The sequence below is a fragment of the Sceloporus undulatus genome, chromosome 1 (assembly GCF_019175285.1).
Source record: "Sceloporus undulatus isolate JIND9_A2432 ecotype Alabama chromosome 1, SceUnd_v1.1, whole genome shotgun sequence".
NCBI classification, from domain to species: Eukaryota; Metazoa; Chordata; class Lepidosauria; order Squamata; family Phrynosomatidae; genus Sceloporus; species Sceloporus undulatus.
Genome location: NC_056522.1, coordinates 196,948,546 through 196,968,438, shown reverse-complemented (window position 1 = coordinate 196,968,438; position 19,893 = coordinate 196,948,546). Strand labels below are relative to the sequence as shown.

General features: G+C 38.3%; 2 protein-coding genes across 12 annotated transcripts in view; one reads left to right on the top strand and one right to left on the bottom strand.

Moving 5' to 3' along the window:
* The window catches only part of PMS1 (PMS1 homolog 1, mismatch repair system component), a 43,675-nt gene extending 37,148 nt beyond the window's left edge, over positions 1 to 6,527 (bottom strand). For 2 of the 8 annotated variants that reach the window (XR_006102556.1, XM_042455567.1), the window contains exons 1-2: positions 6,370 to 6,523; positions 3,630 to 3,783 (exon numbers count right to left, since the gene is read on the bottom strand). Coding sequence is in view for 6 of the 8 variants with exons in the window: in XM_042455567.1 (XP_042311501.1) it covers positions 3,630 to 3,761 (132 nt within the window). In the remaining 2 variants the exon portion in view is untranslated. Of the gene's footprint in view, positions 1 to 3,629; positions 3,786 to 5,264; positions 5,331 to 6,369 lie in introns of those variants that run through there. The other 6 variants (XR_006102557.1, XM_042455579.1, XM_042455591.1 and 3 more) reach the window with 6 other exon arrangements.
* A 60-nt stretch (positions 6,528 to 6,587) lies between these two features.
* Positions 6,588 to 18,701, top strand: ORMDL1 (ORMDL sphingolipid biosynthesis regulator 1). Of its 4 annotated transcripts, none has more exons than XM_042455508.1 (5): positions 6,597 to 6,731; positions 7,856 to 7,981; positions 8,565 to 8,758; positions 14,393 to 14,544; positions 16,754 to 18,701. In XM_042455508.1, the coding sequence occupies exons 3-5, from the start codon at positions 8,585 to 8,587 to the stop codon at positions 16,887 to 16,889; spliced, it is 462 nt and encodes a 153-aa protein (XP_042311442.1). In that variant the 5' UTR covers positions 6,597 to 6,731; positions 7,856 to 7,981; positions 8,565 to 8,584; the 3' UTR covers positions 16,890 to 18,701. The 4 variants fall into 4 exon arrangements, with proteins under 4 accessions (XP_042311426.1, XP_042311442.1, XP_042311418.1 ...); XM_042455484.1 differs by having other exon boundaries at positions 7,856 to 8,071; XM_042455492.1 differs by lacking the exon at positions 7,856 to 7,981 and having other exon boundaries at positions 6,588 to 6,731.
* Positions 18,702 to 19,893: the final 1,192 nt, after the last annotated feature.

The window sequence follows — 19,893 nt, the reverse complement described above, 5'->3', positions numbered from 1 at the left end:
CTCCAACTGTCATCCAACAGTCAATCCACCAGAAAGAAAATCTTTAAATTTTTTCATTTTCCTTTTCTCTCCCCACACCCTTTTCTTGTGTCTGACACATTTGGGGACTGTAACCCTAAAAATAGGAACTCTGTTGCCTTATTTTTTTTTTCTCTTCCTCTTTTTCTTCACAAAGTGCTCTTTTAATATATACAAAGCCCAGACTGGAAGCCTTTCCAGCTGGACAGCAGGGTAGAAATGCTACAAATAAAACACTGTGATCTTAATTCTTTCAGGACAGAATGAAAGCCAACTGGAGTTTGAAATTCCAAAACCTTACACTATGAACTCAAATCTAAAAAGCTACGAATTATGAACTGCAAGCAAATCATTGTGTTTACAGAACATCTTGAAGTACTTTTTAGTGTCCCTGTCTAAAAAGCAGCCTCCCCCCCACACTTACCCTTAAGGCTACCCCAAACATCAAGGCAAGACCTTATGGAGTAGAGGAGCTGCTGCCAGGAGAGAGAGGGAAAGATCAGTAACCCTCCCCATCCCCAAACACCAGTCAGCCATGCTATACTGTAGAGGCAAAGCAACTGACTTCAGAGGAAAAACAGGGATGCCACATTAAAGTATACATAGTATTTTGACTGGTGAAGCAAGATTTATTAAGGTGTTGATTCTAGTGTGGGAAATGCCATTTGGGCATTCAAGCAGCTAAATAATTTTGATCAGTGCTGTAATACACAGAGCTATTTTCTATGTTCTTTGTCTAACATTTCAACTTAATTCTGGATAGACTCTGGTAGATGCTACTTCAATTATTAGCCTTACTGATCAGCACTGTCCCTAGTTTCCACTCCACCAAATGCATCTGATGAAGTAGACTGAAGTCTACGAAAGCACATGCTGCCAACGTCTTTATTTCAGTTAGTCTCAAAGGTGCTACAAGATCTCTCTACATACTGACCAGCGCAGTGCAGAACTTTAGAAAGTGCTTTCTTTATTGAAAAGCCTTGTCACTCAAAAAACAAAACAAAACAAAACAAAAAAAACCTCAAGGGGACTAATAAGTCTCATTTGAAACAAATGAAGAGCCATTAAACAATTAAAATGATTAAAATTATCACAGTGTGTACAGGTATTTTCAGAATAATAAAAACTGAAAAAGTTTAAAAGGCTAGCTTGAAGAAATGTGTGGTGATGCCATTCCTAAAAACAGTGAGAGTAGGAAGGAACTGAATACATTTCTGAGTGAAGTGCATTCATAGTCTGGGAGGAAAATGGGAAAAAGGCTACTTCTGTCTGCACATCAAACCATCTTGTACAGGTGATTTCTTCTGAATACTTTTTAAAAAATTAGCAAACTTTATATAATTACAGATTTTTTTTAAAAAAAAGTCACAAGATTCATACAATCAGCACTGCAAAGAAGCACAAAAAGCACAGCATTTTTCAGTCACATAAAGTAGTTACATTATTTAATAAGTAAATCTTTCCATTAGTTACTATGTGAAACAAGGGGACAATACTGACCATTATTCTAGTTAGAACAGTTAATAAACTGGGGTCTACATTATAAGGAATGTGTTATGTGGTTAGTCCTTACTTTTTCAGGCATGTACAGCCAGCCCTCCCTATCCAGATATTTTTCCCCCATGGATTCAAGCATCCATGGCTTGCAAATATTTTAATAACATATACATTCCAAAAAACAAACTTTGATTTGCCATTTTATATAAGGGACACCATTTTACAATGCCACTGTATATAATGGGACATGAACATCCACAGATTTTGTTATCCCTGTCACCAAATCCCAGGTGATACCACTGTACATAGTCAGCTTTTCCATAAGTGCTATAAGAGATTCAATGAAACTACTCTGAATAAGTAGCTAATTGGCTTTTTCTGCTAAAAGAAAAAGTTAGGTAACACACTACTGGAAAGCTGCACTGAAACTGAACTAAGGATGCATAGAACTTGATGGTTTCTTCATAACCATATATAAACTATTTGACATTTCTGATTGCTTTGCATATGAGTCAGGTACTTTCAGAATCTGTTTCAGACTCTTTAATACTTTCAGAATCTCTAATGGTTAGATAAATAAAAACAACTCCTACATGCAACACTGCAAGCAGAGTGGAGTCAAAGGCTTTCAAGGCCATTCTCTGAAGATGCCAGCCACAGATGCTGGTGAAATGTCAGAAATAAACTCTTCTAGAACATGGCCACAGAGCCTGAAAAACCCACAAAAAACTATGGATGCTAGCCATGAAAGCCTTCGACTTCATAAAGTTTACACACCATCTATAACAGTGTATCTACAAAGATGTTTTCAAAAAAATCTAGAAATCTCCTTTGATTTGGATTACTAGTACCTAAAGAGTTTTTACTAAGTAAAATAGATTATTCACATTTTTCCAAATGTATTCTTTGGAGAAGCCCATGTGTAACCCCTGAATCCCACAAACCATCACTCTTTACTAAGGATGATTTTCCACATGAGATATTTAAACAAGAACCCCTTCAATAATCTAAAGACTATTTAACATATACATACAAGTTTGTAAAAAATCTGGAAATACAGATCCTTATCCATGGATTTTTTTCAAGCATCCATGGCTTGAGAATATTCAGAAAAAGTATAATTTCCAAATAGAAACCTTGATTTTCCATTTTATATAAGAGACACTATTTTGTTATGCTCTTGAATTGAATGGGACTTGAGCATCCACAGATTTTGTTATCCATGGGGAGTCTTGGAACCAAACTCCAGCAGATAACAAGGGCCCACTGTACAAGGTTGTAATTGCTTGTCTTTCTTACATTTCCCATTTAGGAGCAGCAAGTGCTTATTCACATGGCAATTCCTAAATCTCATTAATTTTAGTGGAAATAATTTCCAAATAAATGAATTAAAATCTCAGTTTTAAAAAATAGAAAAGCTGCCAGAATGCAACTTTCCAGAAGGCAAGTTAAATCTATCTGAGATCATCAACCTATTCATCCCTGACTCTGACTTTATATAAAGATATTCACACACACCTGGTATTCATTTCAGAAAATAAGACATTTTCTATTACTGGACAAAATATTTTAAGAGAATTCTGTTGCTTTTGCTTCATAGATTTCATTATGGAAAAAAAGAAAAGGGTTTCACAGACATCTCTCTGAACTGCAGAAGACATGTATGGACAATGACATCTGAAAGCGCTCACCAATTTATCATGCATGGCAATCTGAACTCAATAAGGAGCTCTGCAGTTATGCTTACATAACTGTAGCACAAGAAAATACTTGTAAAAACTAACATCTCCAAATCAGAGGAACGGCCAGAATGACTTGCGGAAATGTAAAACCAGGTTTCACTGAAATTCAGCTTGCCTCACATGGACAAGTTTAGAGATGCTTTCAATTACTCATATGCTGTTGGAATACATTTATGGTCTACTGTACAATGCATCCAAAATTAATTTTAAATGAACTGGTGTTAATAGAACTGAGTTAATGTAGCAATAAAGGAGAGATGCTGAAAACAATACAAAATTCAAGTCTATCACTGGCACCTTCATAATGTATTAGGAAATATAAATGTATTCCCACATATATATTCATCACAATTCCAACTTCACACAACTTACCAACTTAACATCCACACTTGTTGCATTAGCATCTAAAGAATTCTCTATCAGTTCTTTGACCACACTGACAACTGATGTGATAACCTGTGAACTTGAAAGAAGTCGGACAGTTTCTGCTGGCAATTGCTTCATTTCAAGATTTTCTGGATCAAATCTAAAAGAGAAAAAGATCAGACACATTAAAACGCTATAAACATAATTGGATTTGCACTGTGTTTTAAAAACGTTTTAATAGTATTTTAAGTTTTATTCAAATTTCATTGTTTCTTGCTATTTCAGAGCAAGATATAAATTCCATAGAATAAATATTTTTCATATATTAAGAAAGAAAACAAAATTGCAAAAACTATTTTACTGTCATTTTTTATATTTGCAGTTTATGGTCACAATCTGCTCCTAGTCTTGTTTTCATTGAGAGACTGCAGCTTCTCTATCTGCTTCCAATTATATAATCCATTTGATTTCTATACTGACCTACATAATTTTAAAGTAGACAATGAAGACACTAAAATAGTAAGGGTTTTCCATGCTTGGGCTCCCTCATCAGAGCGGAGACTGCAGTCACGAAATCAAAATAAGACTTGGACTTGGACGGGCACTTACCAAGGAATTAGACAAGATCATGAAGTGTAAAAATATATCACTAAATACCAGGATGCTCCACACCATAGTATTCCCCATTTCTATGTATAGTTGTGAAAACTGGGCAGTGGAAAAACTGTCAGGAAGAAAATCAACTCACTTAAGATGTGGTGCTGCAGAAGAGCTCTGCAAAAACCACTGACAGCTAAAGGGACAAATGGATGAATTCTATAACAAATCAGGCTTGAACTTTCCCTAGAAGCAAAGATGACTAAGCTGATGTTGTCGTATTTTGGCCATATTATGAGAAGAAATAGAAAATATGATAATGCTTGGTAAAGCGGAAGGCAATAGGAAAAGAGGATGATCACATACCAGTTGGATAGATTCAATCACAGCCATGAATCTGCAAGACCTGAGCAGTGCAGTTGGGGACAGGGTGGCTTTGATACAACTGTCCAAGGGTCGCCATAGGTCAAAGTCATCCATAGGGTTGCCATAGTCAGAGTCAACCTGAAGGCAGTTGACAACAAAAAGGTCTCTCTGATCTGTGAGGGAATTGTCTGCATCAGCAGTGGGGAACTATTGGTCTCCACATGTTTCAGCATTCGACTCCCAGAAACTACAATTGCTATGGCCAATGGCAATGGACTATCAGAGTTGTATGGGACTAACAGTTCACTCCTACAGCAGTCTATAAACATGGTAAGGAGAAAGGGTTACTGCATGAAGTGCCTTCAAATGGCTATTAGGAGCTGTTTCCTGGGAGAGATTGAATGATGTTAGTGTGGCATCTTTTATACTTCTGGTGCTTGTTATTTTGAAGAAGCAAGTACTATCTTGTGGGCTTTTAAAAACCACTCATAGTTTTCCTCTACAGGTGTACATAATTGTAAGGCAGATCGCTAAATATGTCGAATGAGAAGATGATGTGGAATATCACTTGTGTGTATAACAGCCTCATACATCACAACCCACTTCTACTGCACAGTGCAAGGCCTAGTAAGGTCCAATTATGCCCATATCCAATTGCTCTCATGCATTGAAGCTTGCTAGATGAATGTCTGCACTGGCATACAGTCCACAGATTGTTTTTCCACTGATTCAGCCATCCACAGGTGTTCATCTAGAAGAAGGAACAGGTGATCTTGCATCTTGTGAAGTTTCCAGTATTAACTGTCATTTCACAGCATGGGCATTTGTCAACAACATTACTTAATAGGCGCTTTATTAAAAAACACAACACAAAACTTTCAACAAGCAAATGAAAAGTAGGTAAGAGACACTGCATGCTCCTAAGCTGCATCCACCCCGTAGAAATAACCCGGTTTGACGCCCCTTCAACTGCCATGGCTCAATGCTATGGAATTCTGGGAACTGTAGTTTTGTGAGCCTTCTGTCAGAGAGCCCTGGCCAGTTGAAGGGGTGTCAAACCAGATTAATTCCTGCAGCGCAGATGCAGCCTAGCCATAGTGGATAGCTGCACCCCTCCAAAACCTGCTCCGTGCTGTTTTTAAGCGCTTTTATCTTTTTAACTGTGTCGTATTCTTTTAACAAAGGATGTGTTTTAATACTGCGCTGAGTTAACTCTGTTTTAATGCACGCTTTTGTAGGTTTTTAATTGTATTGCTCTTTTAGTTTGGAAGATGCTTTGTGCCCTAATTTTTTTGGGTGGGTGGGATATAAATAAATGTAATAATAATAATAATAATAATAATCCCAGCTGTACCATGGAAGCCAGTCCCTGAAGCCACACTCTCTCAGCCTCCTCAGAGGATGGCCATATTTACAGGGAGAAAATATTTCCAAAAGGGTAAAAGTGTGGTGTATATATATATATATATATATAGGAGTAATTGTGAAGCCCTTTCCACAGCAACAATTAATAATAATGATGATGGTGGTAATGGTAATGAAAAGGCTTCCGCGTGGCATGCTGGGAGTTGTAGTTCGGGGCGCTGCTTGGGCAAGGACCCTCTCGCGCAGGGAGAGCAGAGCGCGTTCTGAGCCAGACTCCAAGCCCCAGGGTTCCACAGCGTGCAGCTAAACCCTTCTTATGGAAGCCCTGCAGTCACGCTCTGTTCACAGTCCTCCTCCTCCTCCTCCTCCTCCTTCGCCCGGGATTGAAGCGTGACGTAAGCGAACGCCAGGTGTATACCTCCGCCTGGAAAGGCACCTCTTCTTCTTCTTCTTCCTCTTCTCCTCCTGAGCCTCGGAACAGCGCGTTCCCGACACCCACGCGCCAGGACAACGGTTGCAACCGCTGCCACTCACGTTGCGGCGGCGTGCGCGCGCGCGCGAGCGAAAGAGAGAGAGAGACACCGCGTGGATTGGGGAGGGAGGGAGGGAGGGAGGGGGCGTGGCCTGCTCTCGACCAATCAGATCCCTCGTTTCTGCACACACTCCCAGCAGCGTCGTCTTTCTTTATCGTCAGGTCTGGCTCAGACACTCAGAGGCGAAAATAGAGCCTGCCCTCCTGCTTGGAAGGGAGCGGTCGCGGAGGGACACGGCGGAGGAGCGGTAGGTGTGGCGGATGGGAACCTTCGGGGAACAACGTCGCGGCGGCAGCAGGCGGCGAGGAGGCCTCGGGGCTCGCTTTCCACAGCTGTGACTCAAGGCTGCAGAAGTAACCCAGTTCGCGACCCTCTTTGGCTTTGGCGCTGGGCATTCTGGGAACTGTAGTGTTCGTGTGACACCGAGCCTCCTCTGTTAAAACAGCTCTGGCGCCACGATGAACTACGATTCCCAATGTCCCCTACAGCACTGAGCCAGGGGCGGTTAAAGCAATGCCAAACTGGGCTGTTTCTGCGGTGTGTTTTGGCCCACTGCGCCTTCTCACGGCGGTTCTAGCGGGGCTGTGGTCTGGATTAAGACTGTGGGGATCAGGGTTCGAATCCTGTTAGGTGAGTCACACTACTTGAAGGCACACAACAACAGGAACACCAGCAGGGCTCTTGACACATCTCCATCTTGGTCTCTAAAAGGTTTAACTTGCAGCTACATTCATCTCTCCACGTTTCCAGATTTGGCATTTGATTAATGTGTTCTCTCTAGGAATATCTAGGTCCTCCTCTAGCGCAACTCTATGGTTAACTTTAACCAAAAGGCACACTGAAAGCCCTAGAGATTCCTAGAGAGGACACTCTGTAGCTCCTCCAGGGCAGTCCTAGGGTCAGCGTCTGCTGGAGGTTGGCCACAGAGTTGTGCTGGAGGACCTAGAGATTCCTAGAGGGGTGTCCTCTTAGGTAAAAACATGGTGTTTCTGTTATTTGCGGCTCTTCCGCATTCACGGGGGTCCTGTGCCCTTAACCCAAACGAATGTCTGAGGGGCGAGTGTATTGCAAGAGCTTTGATTGCAGACTGGACTGGCCCCCTTGAAGTTGGTGAGGAAGTGACTCACTTTATTTTTATTTCATTTTTTAAAATTTTATACTGTATTTTATATTTTAAAGTCGTCGTATAACTTTCAACCCAGCGTAACTTTCCTGGGCACCTGAGCCTGCGCATGGAGCAGCATGGCCCAGGTACTGCAGCCAGGCCTCAACTGGGGCGGAGGAGGATCCCTACAAGAGTGAGGAAACTGCAGCTTTAGGGTGCTTTACGATATTAATAAAGTGACAGCGCACTTCCCTGGGTGTTTCTAGGTACTCCAGTGGGACACTACGCAACTCGGGATGTTGGCCAAAGAGTTGTGCTGGAGGGCCTAGAAATATGCAGAGAGAGAACACGTTTTCCCCAGTTGTACACTTAAAGCAACAGCAGAGGCAGCGGCAAGTACAGCAACCCGTGAATAATTAACTCCATGGATTCCTAACCTGACGGCTGTATGCTCACTTGTCTTCTGTGTTGTGATCCTGCTTGTGAGTCACACTTCTTTTTCCTTGGACCGGAAGCATATGTTGTTATGCTCTTTCCCTCCTGTGGTCCGGTAAGGTTGATGGGTGTGTAGTTATCGCAGGATCTGGTTTCCATCTAGTGTTAATACTCAGCAAACCTTGTTGATGTAAATTGTGTTGTTCTGTTTGGGGGTCCCTGGAGTTGCAAAATACATTATATTATTGAGTGTATTCAAAGTTTTATTTTTCTCAGTTCAGTTGTCTTTCAGTCTGCTCTTTTTTTGTCCCTCAAAACAGGAAAATGTAACACTCGGAACAACAGTTATCTGGTTATCCTTAACATGTATTCACATAAACGTTACTTCAGTGTACAGTTTTTATGCTTGATGTTTAGATAATGTTCACATTTAATGCTCCAGAATCACTCATAGTCCTATAGTGGAATATGAAATATAGTGAGTATTTCTGCTTAGCATATGCTCTCATAAACCTTTTGTTCTATGAACTTATTTTTCAGATTTATTTATTTTTGAGAAAATGAATGTCGGAGTTGCCCACAGTGAGGTCAACCCCAACACAAGAGTCATGAACAGCAGAGGGATGTGGCTCACGTATGCGCTTGGAGTTGGCTTGCTTCATATCGTCTTGCTCAGCATTCCTTTCTTCAGTGTTCCAGTTGCATGGACCTTAACCAACGTTATTCACAATTTGGTAAGTACTGTCATTTGAAACAGAAGGAAATAGTTAGGACTAAGACATGTTATGAGGCAAAGCCAAGAGAAGGAAACTTTCTAAGAAACAGATGAGTTTGCCAGATGATCGGTCTTGAACTTGGGCTGCTGCCACACTGCAGAATTAATGCAGTTTGACTCTACTTTAACAGTCATACTTCCTATGGAATCCTGGGATTTGTAGTTTGTTGTGGCATTGTTGTATGTGTTAATTTTATCATACTAAACTTCAACAAATCTTAAATCATGCCCTTCAAGTTGCAAGAGTCCCTCATTCTAAGCAATATCTGTTCTTCAGCCTTACAAAACAACAAGCCTGGTAACATAATTTAATATTAGGAGCTCCCAAGATGCCCTTTCTTTAGTGTCAAACATTGTTTTAAGTTCTATTTGTTTTTCTTGCTAGCCAAACATATCTGGAGATTTCTTTCTGATATTGCACTATATTTTCTTATAATGAGGATCATTTCAAAAACAACAACAAAAGCCTTGGCAAAACATTTGCTTTTATTACTGAGATTCTTCCCCAAAGGGATACATGTAACTTTCTCCATTTTTCTAAGAACAGTCAGCCCTCTGTATCAGAGGGGGGTCCATTTCAGATCACCCCATGGATACTAAAAAGTGTGGGACCTTAACTCCCATTATTGCCAATGGACAAGTGACTGCATTGGTGCACCATGTGGGAGGGCTATCTGCATATGCTTCAATCCACAGATAGCTAGCCTACTGATACAGATGGCCGACTGTATCTTTTAATTTCTTTCCAAACTTTCTCATAATCGTTTTGAAACATTAAACTGCAGTGGGCCCTTGGTATTTGTTTACAGGACCCCTACCCCACATGGATACCAAAATCTGTGGATGCTCAAAACTCATTAAATACAGTGGCATAGTAAAATCGTGTCCCTTCTATAAAATGACAAAATCGGGGGTTGTTTTTGGAAATAGATATACTTTTAAAAATATTTTCAAGCAATGGATGCTTGAATCCATGGATTAAAAAAATCCATGAATATGGAAAGTTGACTGTATTATTCTTTGTCATTGTAACTCCCAAACTTATAATTACCTTTTTCCACTTTAAAATTTGAAGGAGCTGTTAGTTCATTTTCTTTTGAGGAAATTTTTAGTCTCATTTGAATGAATGAATCCCATTGTGGGAGAAAGGTGGGATATAAATCCTTGAAATTAAATAAATAAATAGTCAACAATTTTGTTTTATCACAGTTAATTTTGAACCCAGAGTATGCCCCAAACACCTTGTTTTTAGAAGCACCTTCATTGGGTCCAGTGGGTTTTGCATCATTATCACAAGGTCATCTGCACAAACCCTTAATTTATACTGTTCTTTCTTTACTCTCACTCCACAGATTAAACATGATCATTAAACAAATAATCTGTAAGCATTTACAAAGGAATGGTGTGATTACTAAAAGTCAGCATGGATTTCTCAAAAACAACTCATGCCAAACAAATATTATCTCTTTTACAAGCTTGGTAGAAGATGAAGGGAATGCTGTGGATGTAATATATCTTGATTTCAATAAGGCCTTTGACAAGGTCCCCCATTATATTCTTGCAAAAAAGCAAGCAAAGAGTGGGCTAGACAGTCAGACTGTTGCCTGACCAAACCTAAAGAGTGCCCAACAATGGCTCTTAGAGAGAAGTGACTAGCAGGGTCCCACAGGCTTCTCTCCTGGGCCCAGTGCTATTCAGCATCTTTGTCAGTGACTAGGATGAAGGAATAGAGGGCATACTTAACAAATTTGCAGATGACACTAAATTAGGAGAGATAGCTAATACTCCAGAGGACAGGATGAGAATTCAAAATTACTTTAGCAGATTAGAAAGCTGGGCCAAAACTAATCAAATTAATTTAATAAGAGAAAAATGTAGGATGCTATATTTAGGCAGTAAAAATGAAATGCGCAGATATAGGCTAGATGATACCTGGGTTGATGGCAGTACATGCGAAAGAGATCTAGGAGTCTGTGGACCATAGGCTGAACATGAGTCAAAATTGTGATAAACAGGTAAGAAAGCCAATGCAATTCTAGGCTGTATCAATAGGAGTATAGCATCTAGATTGAGGGAAGTGATAGTACCATTATTCTGCTCTGGTCAGATTTCACCTGGAATATTGTGTACAGTTCTGGGCACAATTCAAGTAGAATGTTGAAAAGCTGCAGTGTGTCCAGAGGAGGGCGACTAAGATGGTGAAAGGTCTGGAAACCATGCCTTATGAGGATCAATTTAAGGAGGTGGGTATGTTTAGCCCAGAGAAGAGGAGGTTAAGAGGTTATAAGATAGCCATGTTTAAATACAGTGGTCCCTTTGTATATGTGAGGGATTTGTTCTGGACACACACACACACACACAAAACTAGAGATGTGTCCTCTCAGGAAAAAACATGGGACCTCAAGTCCTGTTGATTCTAATATCGACGCACTCCTGCACACTGAACTGTGTATGCAGCGCAGGCACATGTGCCATTTTGTCCCCCTGGATTTGCCGTCTGCGTGAGCTCAAATCCGTGGATGGCAAGCCCGCAGATGGTGTGGGCAGACTGTATTTGAAAGTTAGGAAGTAGGAAGCTTGTTTTCTGCTGCTCCAGAGACTAGGACTCCGAGCAATGGATTCAAGTTACAGGAAAAGAGATTCCACCTAAATATTAGGAAGAACTTCTTAACAGTAAGAGCTGTTCAACAATGGAACACACTCCCTTACTCTGTCAGGAGTGCTTTGTGTATTGCTGTATAGCAAGGGGCATCCTGTATGGACTGGATGGTCCTTGTGGGCTCTTCCAACTCTATGATTCTGTCATCTTGTCTAATATTTTTCAGCAGGATTTCCAACACCAAAATAAACAGTAAAGGTGAGAGTGGACAATCTTGTCTAGTGCCCTTTTGTATTTCAACTGATGTTGTTGCAGTACCATTTACTAAAATCTAAACCATTTGCACTGAGTAGATTGTCTTGTTGCCAGAATAATATTCCCACCAAAGTTCCTTCTCTCCAATACTTGAGATACGTAATTCCAAGAAAAAATATCAAATGCTTTCTCTGCATCTAAAAAAAGAAAAATAGACATGCTGTGATTATGATGTTTCAAATATTAATTGATATTTAGTACAATTATTAAATTACTCATTAATTGCCTTTTTGGCCAAAAAAAAATCACTCTGATCTTCATGGATATTTTGAGAAATAGATTTTTGCAATCTGATTGCCAAAATAGTAGTAAATATCTTATACACATTGTATAGTAATGGAATAGATATGTAATTCTTTGTTAATGTCTCATCTGGGTTATATTTATTATTATTATTATTATTATTATTATTATTATTATTATTATTATTATTATTTATTTATTTATACCCCACACTTCAGCCAAGGCTATCAGAGCAGCTAACAATTTGTTAATTAGAATTTAATTAAATCACTGTAATATAGGCATGTTCAAGAATGGCATCCACCCTTTTTGTAATAACACATCACAAACCATTTTTAATTGGTCCAGAAATTTCTCTTCAAAATGTTTTATAATAAGCTTTTCCAGATTTAATCTTTTTAATTGCTCTATTAAGCCCCATAGTTGTCACAGGGCCATTCAAACTTTGCTTTTGTTCTAGATGCAGTTTATCCAACTGAAGTTTATCCAGATAATCTTATTGTATCTTGCATATAAACCTCACAGTATTTCTCAAAGGCTTTTAATATTTTTTGAATTATCTGTTGCATACTTACCTCCTTCCCTGATCCTTATCACATTTCTTTATTTTTTATATTTTCCTGTCTCAGCTTATAAAAAGCCACTTCCCAGGTTTCTTAGCAAATTCAAAAATCTTTTACTTATGATATAATAGTTGGCATTCATTTTTGGACTGTAAACAACGAAAACCATTGTTTAAGTAAATTAATCTTTTGTTGAGTCTCTTTATTAATTTTTTTCTTGAATTTTCCATCCAGACTTTGTATTTCATCCAACAACTTATTCTTATTAGCCTTTCTTTCTTTTTTCAACATGGAGCCATATTTTATAAATTGTCCTTATACTGTATAGGCTTTACCTGCTTCCCAAACTACATGCATACAAGTAATATTTCAATTAGGATGGGCATGGCTACCAGATTGCTACAAAAAAAAAAAAAGAAGAACTTGCTTTGCTCTGCATTTCTATTAGAAAGGACTAAAAGACTTCTTGACACCTGGAAACATATGAATAATACCATGTGGGAAGGCATGTTCTTAATTTGACTGCTAACTAAAGTGGTTGGTCGTTTTATATGTCTTGATGTTTACCAAGTGAAATTTATAACTTCCAATGCAGTAAGGTACCTTTGGACACATTGGAGAAAGTGCTGTACTATAAATTATTTCAAATCCATCATGAATTGCTCTTGGCCACCATTAATTCTCTTTGTGGAATTAAAAGTGTTGATTTGCAACATAGTTTGTATAGGAGCAGGCAGCTTGTTCTGTCTCCTGACATGGGACCCAAGTCTGCTTACAATAGGTTAAAATTAGTTAAAGCTAGAAACTTGATAATAAAAAGTCATAGCACAATTAAAAGGCTATCATATTAAAATACTATTAATTTTAAAACTATAAAAATCATTTTAAAACATGACAATGTGGATGAAAACACAAGACGCACATCATAAAAAGACCCTTCATCCCTCTTGCTGATACTGCCTTACCCAGGTTGCTTTATTTTATTGCAAGACAGACCTAGGTAACATTTACATTAGGTTCAATTACTTATAAAATTATATGATTGTTCTAGGAGGTTTACCATTTGTTTTGTACCTCTTGGTGTATAGACCTTGCTCTTATTCAGCATTATTCATCCCATAATAACAGCATTTATCCTAGATTGCAAATGAAAGATCAAATTAATTCAGCTAACTATCCCTTGCTGACAATGTACACTGCTTACTGGGATCCATATTGAATAATGTTTAATATGATTCAGCCCATAAGCTTCATTTTTAACCCAAAGGGCAGTTGTAACTTCACTGACACTAACAATTTTTTTTTTAATTAAGGTATTCCTGGTTATTTAGGTTACACATCAGGTTCTGATGTAGTCACTTGGGTGTGACTTGTATGTGTCCTGGGTATGTCTGTATTTAGAGCCAAATCCGCTGAGTTCATTGAGACCTTAGTGGAATTCCTTATGTTCAAACTACAGTTCCCATTATTCCTCACCAGCAAGGCCAGTGGATAGGGAGGATAGGACTGTTATCCAAAACATCTGAAGAGTGCTATATTGGTGAATGCCGTTCTAGTGTTGTAAGCTTACAATTTTCCTGTTAGTCATGCAGTTCATTCTTTTACTAATTATCTGAATTTTCACAGTATGAAGTAGGGAGCTCAGTTCAGTGCCACCTAGGGCAGAAAGTTTTACTCTCTGGCAGTGACTTCTATATAAGCATTCTTGTCTAACCTTTTAGCAATGATATAAAGATGTACAAATGATACACCAATTCCTGTCCTAGGTCAATAATAGTGTTCAATGTTTCAAAGCTCTATGCAGCTTTGATACAATTCTTTGTGCAGCTTTGGTACAATTGCAGATTACCCAGTTTGCCTTTCTTCTTCACAGGGAATGTATGTATTTTTACATGCAGTAAAAGGAACACCTTTTGAAACACCTGACCAAGGTAAAGCAAGACTACTGACACATTGGGAGCAGCTGGACTACGGTGTGCAGTTTACATCCTCACGGAAATTCTTCACAATCTCTCCAATAATATTGTAGGTTTAAAAGTTCTATTATGGCAGTAATGGTGGTCCAAAAAATTATAAACAATGACGCTGGATGTGGCGAGTTCGTATTGCAAAGGGTTACTGTACAGAATTGCCAAAAATAGTTCAGATGTGTAGGTTTTATCTTTTATTAATTTTGGGTTGTGTTTCTGAGGGAGAAATACATTTTTTTCATATAGTTAGGATTTCTGTAATGGCAGAATAAGCATCATTTTAGGATTAAGCAGGTAATCCTGCATAGAAATAGAAAAGTCTATTGCACAACTCAAATCTCCATGACAACTGATTACTAATAGGCTTAGTACCTTCTACAATATGTTTCCAGCTTTGCATACCTTATATACTCGTGTATGTTGACCTCATGTATAAGTCAAGGGAAGGTTTCAGGGTCAAAATCCTGGGTTTTGATATGAATCGTGGATAAGTCGAGAGTAAAACTTAGGGGGCTATAAGGAAGGATGAAAAGAGGCAAATATCACTTCCATCACTTCTCCTTCTCAGGACCTCTCCCAACCGATTCCCAGGTGCTGGAGGAGAGGTTTTAACATCGGATTGAGAAAGGAAGTGAATGGATTTAAATGGAGAGTTGTTCCATAAGAAGCCTGATCTTGCAAAAGGGACCAGAATAAGAAGCAAGTGGATTTAAATGGAGAGTCTTTTTGATAGAAAGGCAGGTCTTGCGAAAGGGACAAGAGAAAGAAGAAAGTGGATTTAAATGGAGAGGGGTTTTTTTTATGAGAAGCCAGGTCTTGCAAAACGGACCAGAGAAAGAAGCAAGTGGATTTAAATAGGGAGGTTTTTTTTCCATAAGAAGCAAAGGCTTCTCCCTGCAGAAGGAAGGAATTGGTGTTCAATGGAGATTGGTGCAGAAGGCTTGCTTGCTTTAGGACCTTTCTAAGCACTACTGATATATTGACCCTTATATATGTCTACCCAAAATTTTAGGGTCGATTCTGGGGCATAAATGTCTCAACTTGTAGTACCAGTATATACAGTACTCTTTTTTAGTAACTCAAGGTTCTCAAACAGTTCATATTCACTTAGAAAAAAACAATCCTACTGCTATTCAGGGTATAAGCATCCACAGCCACAAAGACTCCAAATTTAATTTTCCTCCTCTTTAATCTTCCATCCATTTCTAAAACAACCCTGATGCAATACCCAAGCACGGGGTCCTAAATCTGAGTCAGACTTCACAGCAGCTTATTTATGCAACTTCTTTGTGTTGTCAAGTAATAAGTATATACTCAGTTGGTTTTGTCTCATCATCCAGATCTTGAAATAAGCTTGATAGCATGTGCTTGACTTCCCCATTTCAAATCTTTCTTCACCTAAAAACTAAGCAGGTGGCTGTAGAAAGTCAATCTCTGACTCTTTGCCTTTCCCCTCTCTTACTGCTCTAACTGGTAATTGTAATGATATCTGAAGCAATGTATATAGTATGCCTTGCTCACTTGAAAAAAATGCTTTATATAATAATATAATGCACTCAGCATTAAGTATTTTTAAGCCTGATTTAATGTAGTAGCCTGCTGAAGTGTAAACTTTGTTTGCCTGTCTCATATTGCACCAGGATAAATTTCAGTAATGTTTATTCTATTGGGGAAATTATTTGTAGTTCATGAATCATAAACATAATAACCCTCCGTTACATTCTTACTGATTCTAGGAACACATTTGTTTGGAAGTTGCCTTGCTCTCAGTGGAAATTAAATCATTAAACTCCTTTGCTGAGTTGAATGACTAGCAGAACAACATTTCAGTGAAATATGAGTAATCTTTCCAAAGGTTCAACAATCTTAAGGAACTCCTTGAGGCCAGCAGTGGAGAGCCTTTGTTTTTCAACCAGTTGCACACATATCTACTATGTTCCTGTTTTTCATCAGAGTTACTGAAAAAGTAATCATTTCAAAGTCAAAAACCGATCATGCATTTCAGACTCTAAATCCCTATTGCTTTTAATGGGCAATGGCATTAGTGGGTGGTAATTATGTTTTGAGAAACAATAAAACCCCTAACAATTTGAAAGTCTGCTTTGGTTTTACATTTGAGAGTATTTTATGATATTGACATCTTTTGTTTGCTAATAATTGGTACAGAATTAGTAACTCAATACCTTTCTTTCCTTCAGAATAGATTCTTCTAGTCTGATCCCTGAACTTTCTCTGTATTAATTCTACCTCTTCTTTTTCTGCAGATATTTCCTAGCAAGCTTCTATACAAAATACGATCCAGCACACTTCATCCTAAACACTGCTTCACTTCTAAGCGTACTAATTCCCAAGCTGCCACAACTTCATGGAGTCAGAATCTTTGGAATCAACAAGTATTGAACAAGAAATATGGAATGGGAGCAATCTGACCAAAATATGGCACAACTGGCTGTTTTCCTTGGTGAAAAGAACAGTTGTAGTGCCACTTCTCTAGTAATCTACCACAAGACTTTTTACTCCTAAGACTCAAATGCTATTCTTTCCAAGCTGTGTGGGAGAGAAATAGACTTTCTGAAAGTGTTAGATTTAAGTGGTATACTTCAGAGAATAGGCTTTAGGAGCTGGGCAGGCCTAGCTGCGTCATGTTAGAGATAACAAATGAGTTGAAGGGAGTATGGATAGTTTGAAAAATAAGCATAATGTATCACGAATAAGTCAGCTGCGATAAGGCAAAATGCATTAGTAGAAGAGTGGAAATATTCCACTTCTCAATTTAATGGGTTGGTGTGGTTTAAATTCTGTAAAGTAGCCAGTCATTTGCTGCTTGAGTGGTTTTGCTTTCTGTTTCTAGATCTAGGGTTTTCTGTCCGGCTGCAAATGTTGCTAGGTTAACATTAAAGATACAGCTTGCTGTGACTGTATTGTAATGGAGTTCATGCCTTATCTGTTCATTTAACCTTTAATCTCAATAACTCCTCTAGTTTTAGATGAACAAAACTCAGGGGAATGATATGTCAACTTTTAAGCCTGCCTTTTGTATAAATTTAAACTTATCAATATTTGCTAGTTTACCAACTGAAGCTGATCATTCTAAAATAGTAAAATCCAGAATGTCTGAAACCTATAAACCACTCTCTCTTTTAGGGTAGAATTGGGCTTTTTTTTTTTTTTATTGGCTTTCTTCAAATAGCTGGGCTCCTAAAGGAGAAGAGGTTGCAACCTCAAAAACCAATCAGACTGCTAAATCTCTAGCTAGATAGCTCATAAAAACAGTCCTAGTCTTTCTGTTAGTAGAGATGTCACCAGTGAAAATGCAATCCTTGATGCTTCCAGGAGTTTTCTTATGATAGGTAACTCAAATAGCAAGTATTGCTTATGTGGTATTTTATTGGATTTCTGCATCTGATATTAAGGGACCTTAGATTGGTTTCTTTTCCTTTGTGCTTTACATGTATGTAGGTTTGGGAGATTTTCAGAAAATGATTAAGTGTGCATAGCAGATTGTAATTGCTTTGGCAAGGAAGCTTAAACTATTTAGTTAAAGAATCTCTTAACTTAAGATGTTAATGGTCATAGTTTCAGTGTTGGGGTACAACAACCATGTGTGGCATTGGCATATGGAAAACACTGTGGTATTGCATAGCTGTCTTGAGAATATAATATTGTATGGGTATGACTGCAAGAAGAGGCATGTGTTTTCACTGACTGAATTTGAAGTTGTCGTGATTTACTAGAATACAAGTACCTTTCTTATAATTAACACTCTCTCATTGTGCTATTTGGCCTGCTTCTCTGCTACAATGGCTCTTGAATTCAGGCCAGTAACTATTATGCCTTCAAAGTAATAATTGGTTATTTTCAAGAAATTATACTTTCTTTCTGTTGTTCTTTTTCTGTGAAAAGGTGTTTTTTAACAATGTTTTATATTAATAAAGTGGCTGACTTTTAAGACTGATTGTGTAAACATAATACATTGTAAGAGCAGTTTACTGTACCAAAAGTTTGCGAGCATAACAAATCACTATTGTGCTTTTGTAAATAGAATTATAGTTGTAATGTAGGGCAAGTGTTTGAAACACTACGTCGGATGTATGGAGCTTTTTCAACCATTATATAAGAAGTTGTTGTAGGCTTTGTTTTCTATCTATCCTGACATTTTTCCAGCCCCAATTGGATTCAAGTGGTTTACCCAATTAAAATAATTTGTCCTGAGAGAAGTCTTTGGTTTATTTTTTAAATGATTAAAGCATGGTGTCATTTCAGTTCTTTGAGCTAATTAATTGTTTGCTTACCCAAGGAATGCCTGATATTGTGTCAAAACTTTTGACTGGGGTTAACTGTTTCTGATATAGCCATCTGGATAGAGTTCCCTATGAGATGCAGGTACAATTTGAATTACAATGATTAAACTTCCATTTATTACTGCTTACCACAGGGGTAGGCAACCTGCAGCCCGCGGGCCAGATGCGGCCCGGCAAGGCCTTGGGACCGGCCCCAGCCCGTTCCTGCCGCCGATTGCCTCCGGGGCCTTTGGCGTCTCGCACGAGAGGCATGGTGGGGCAATTTTCTATAGAAGCCTCAGAAACATGCATTTATCTTAACATTTTAAAAAAAAAATCAGCAAATTTTTTTGCGTGTCCTCCATTTTTTATTTAAAAAGTGCCCTCCACTTGAAAATTTTGTCCTACATTTGTCCCGGTTTATTTATTTATTTATTTATTTATATTAAAAATATTTTAATTATTTATTTTTTGGCTTCGATCCCCCAGTTGTCTGAGGGACAGCAACCCGGCCCCCACCTCAAAAGGGTTGCCTACCCCTGGCTTACCATGTGCATCTTATTTGTACGGGGTTTTTTCCCCTAAGAATGAATCAAGTGAATAAATTATAAATAAAAATCCTTAGTGTTTAGGGAGTTCTTCAGATTCTGCTCAATTCATTTTTTTTTTTTATTCCAGCATATGACTAATGGCATTAAGGAAGTATTGACTGAGTAAAATTGATCAGCCATATCCAACTGGACAACAGTTTCATTGCTTGTGGTTCGTTTGTACAGTAATACAAGCTTCTCCAATAATAAATCTGGAGAAGCTCCTCCATATTTGTAATGTTTAGTCCTAAAACATGAGGTCATACAGCAGAGAAGATGTGCTTCCTCCTTCTCCCCTGCTGATCTGGGATAGAGGACAAATTTTCAGACAGATTGAATAGAGAATGAGAAATCTATTGGAACAAGAGAAGAAGAACTAAAAAGGTCTGAGAAAAATCTCTTCCATGCAATATATCCAACATTCATCATGCATTAAGCAAAGAATTATGTATACAGTAACAATTAATTAAGTGAATTGCTGTATCTTAAAAGCCTATGTCATTTTCTGCTGTCCAGCAGTAGGGTCGATATGAT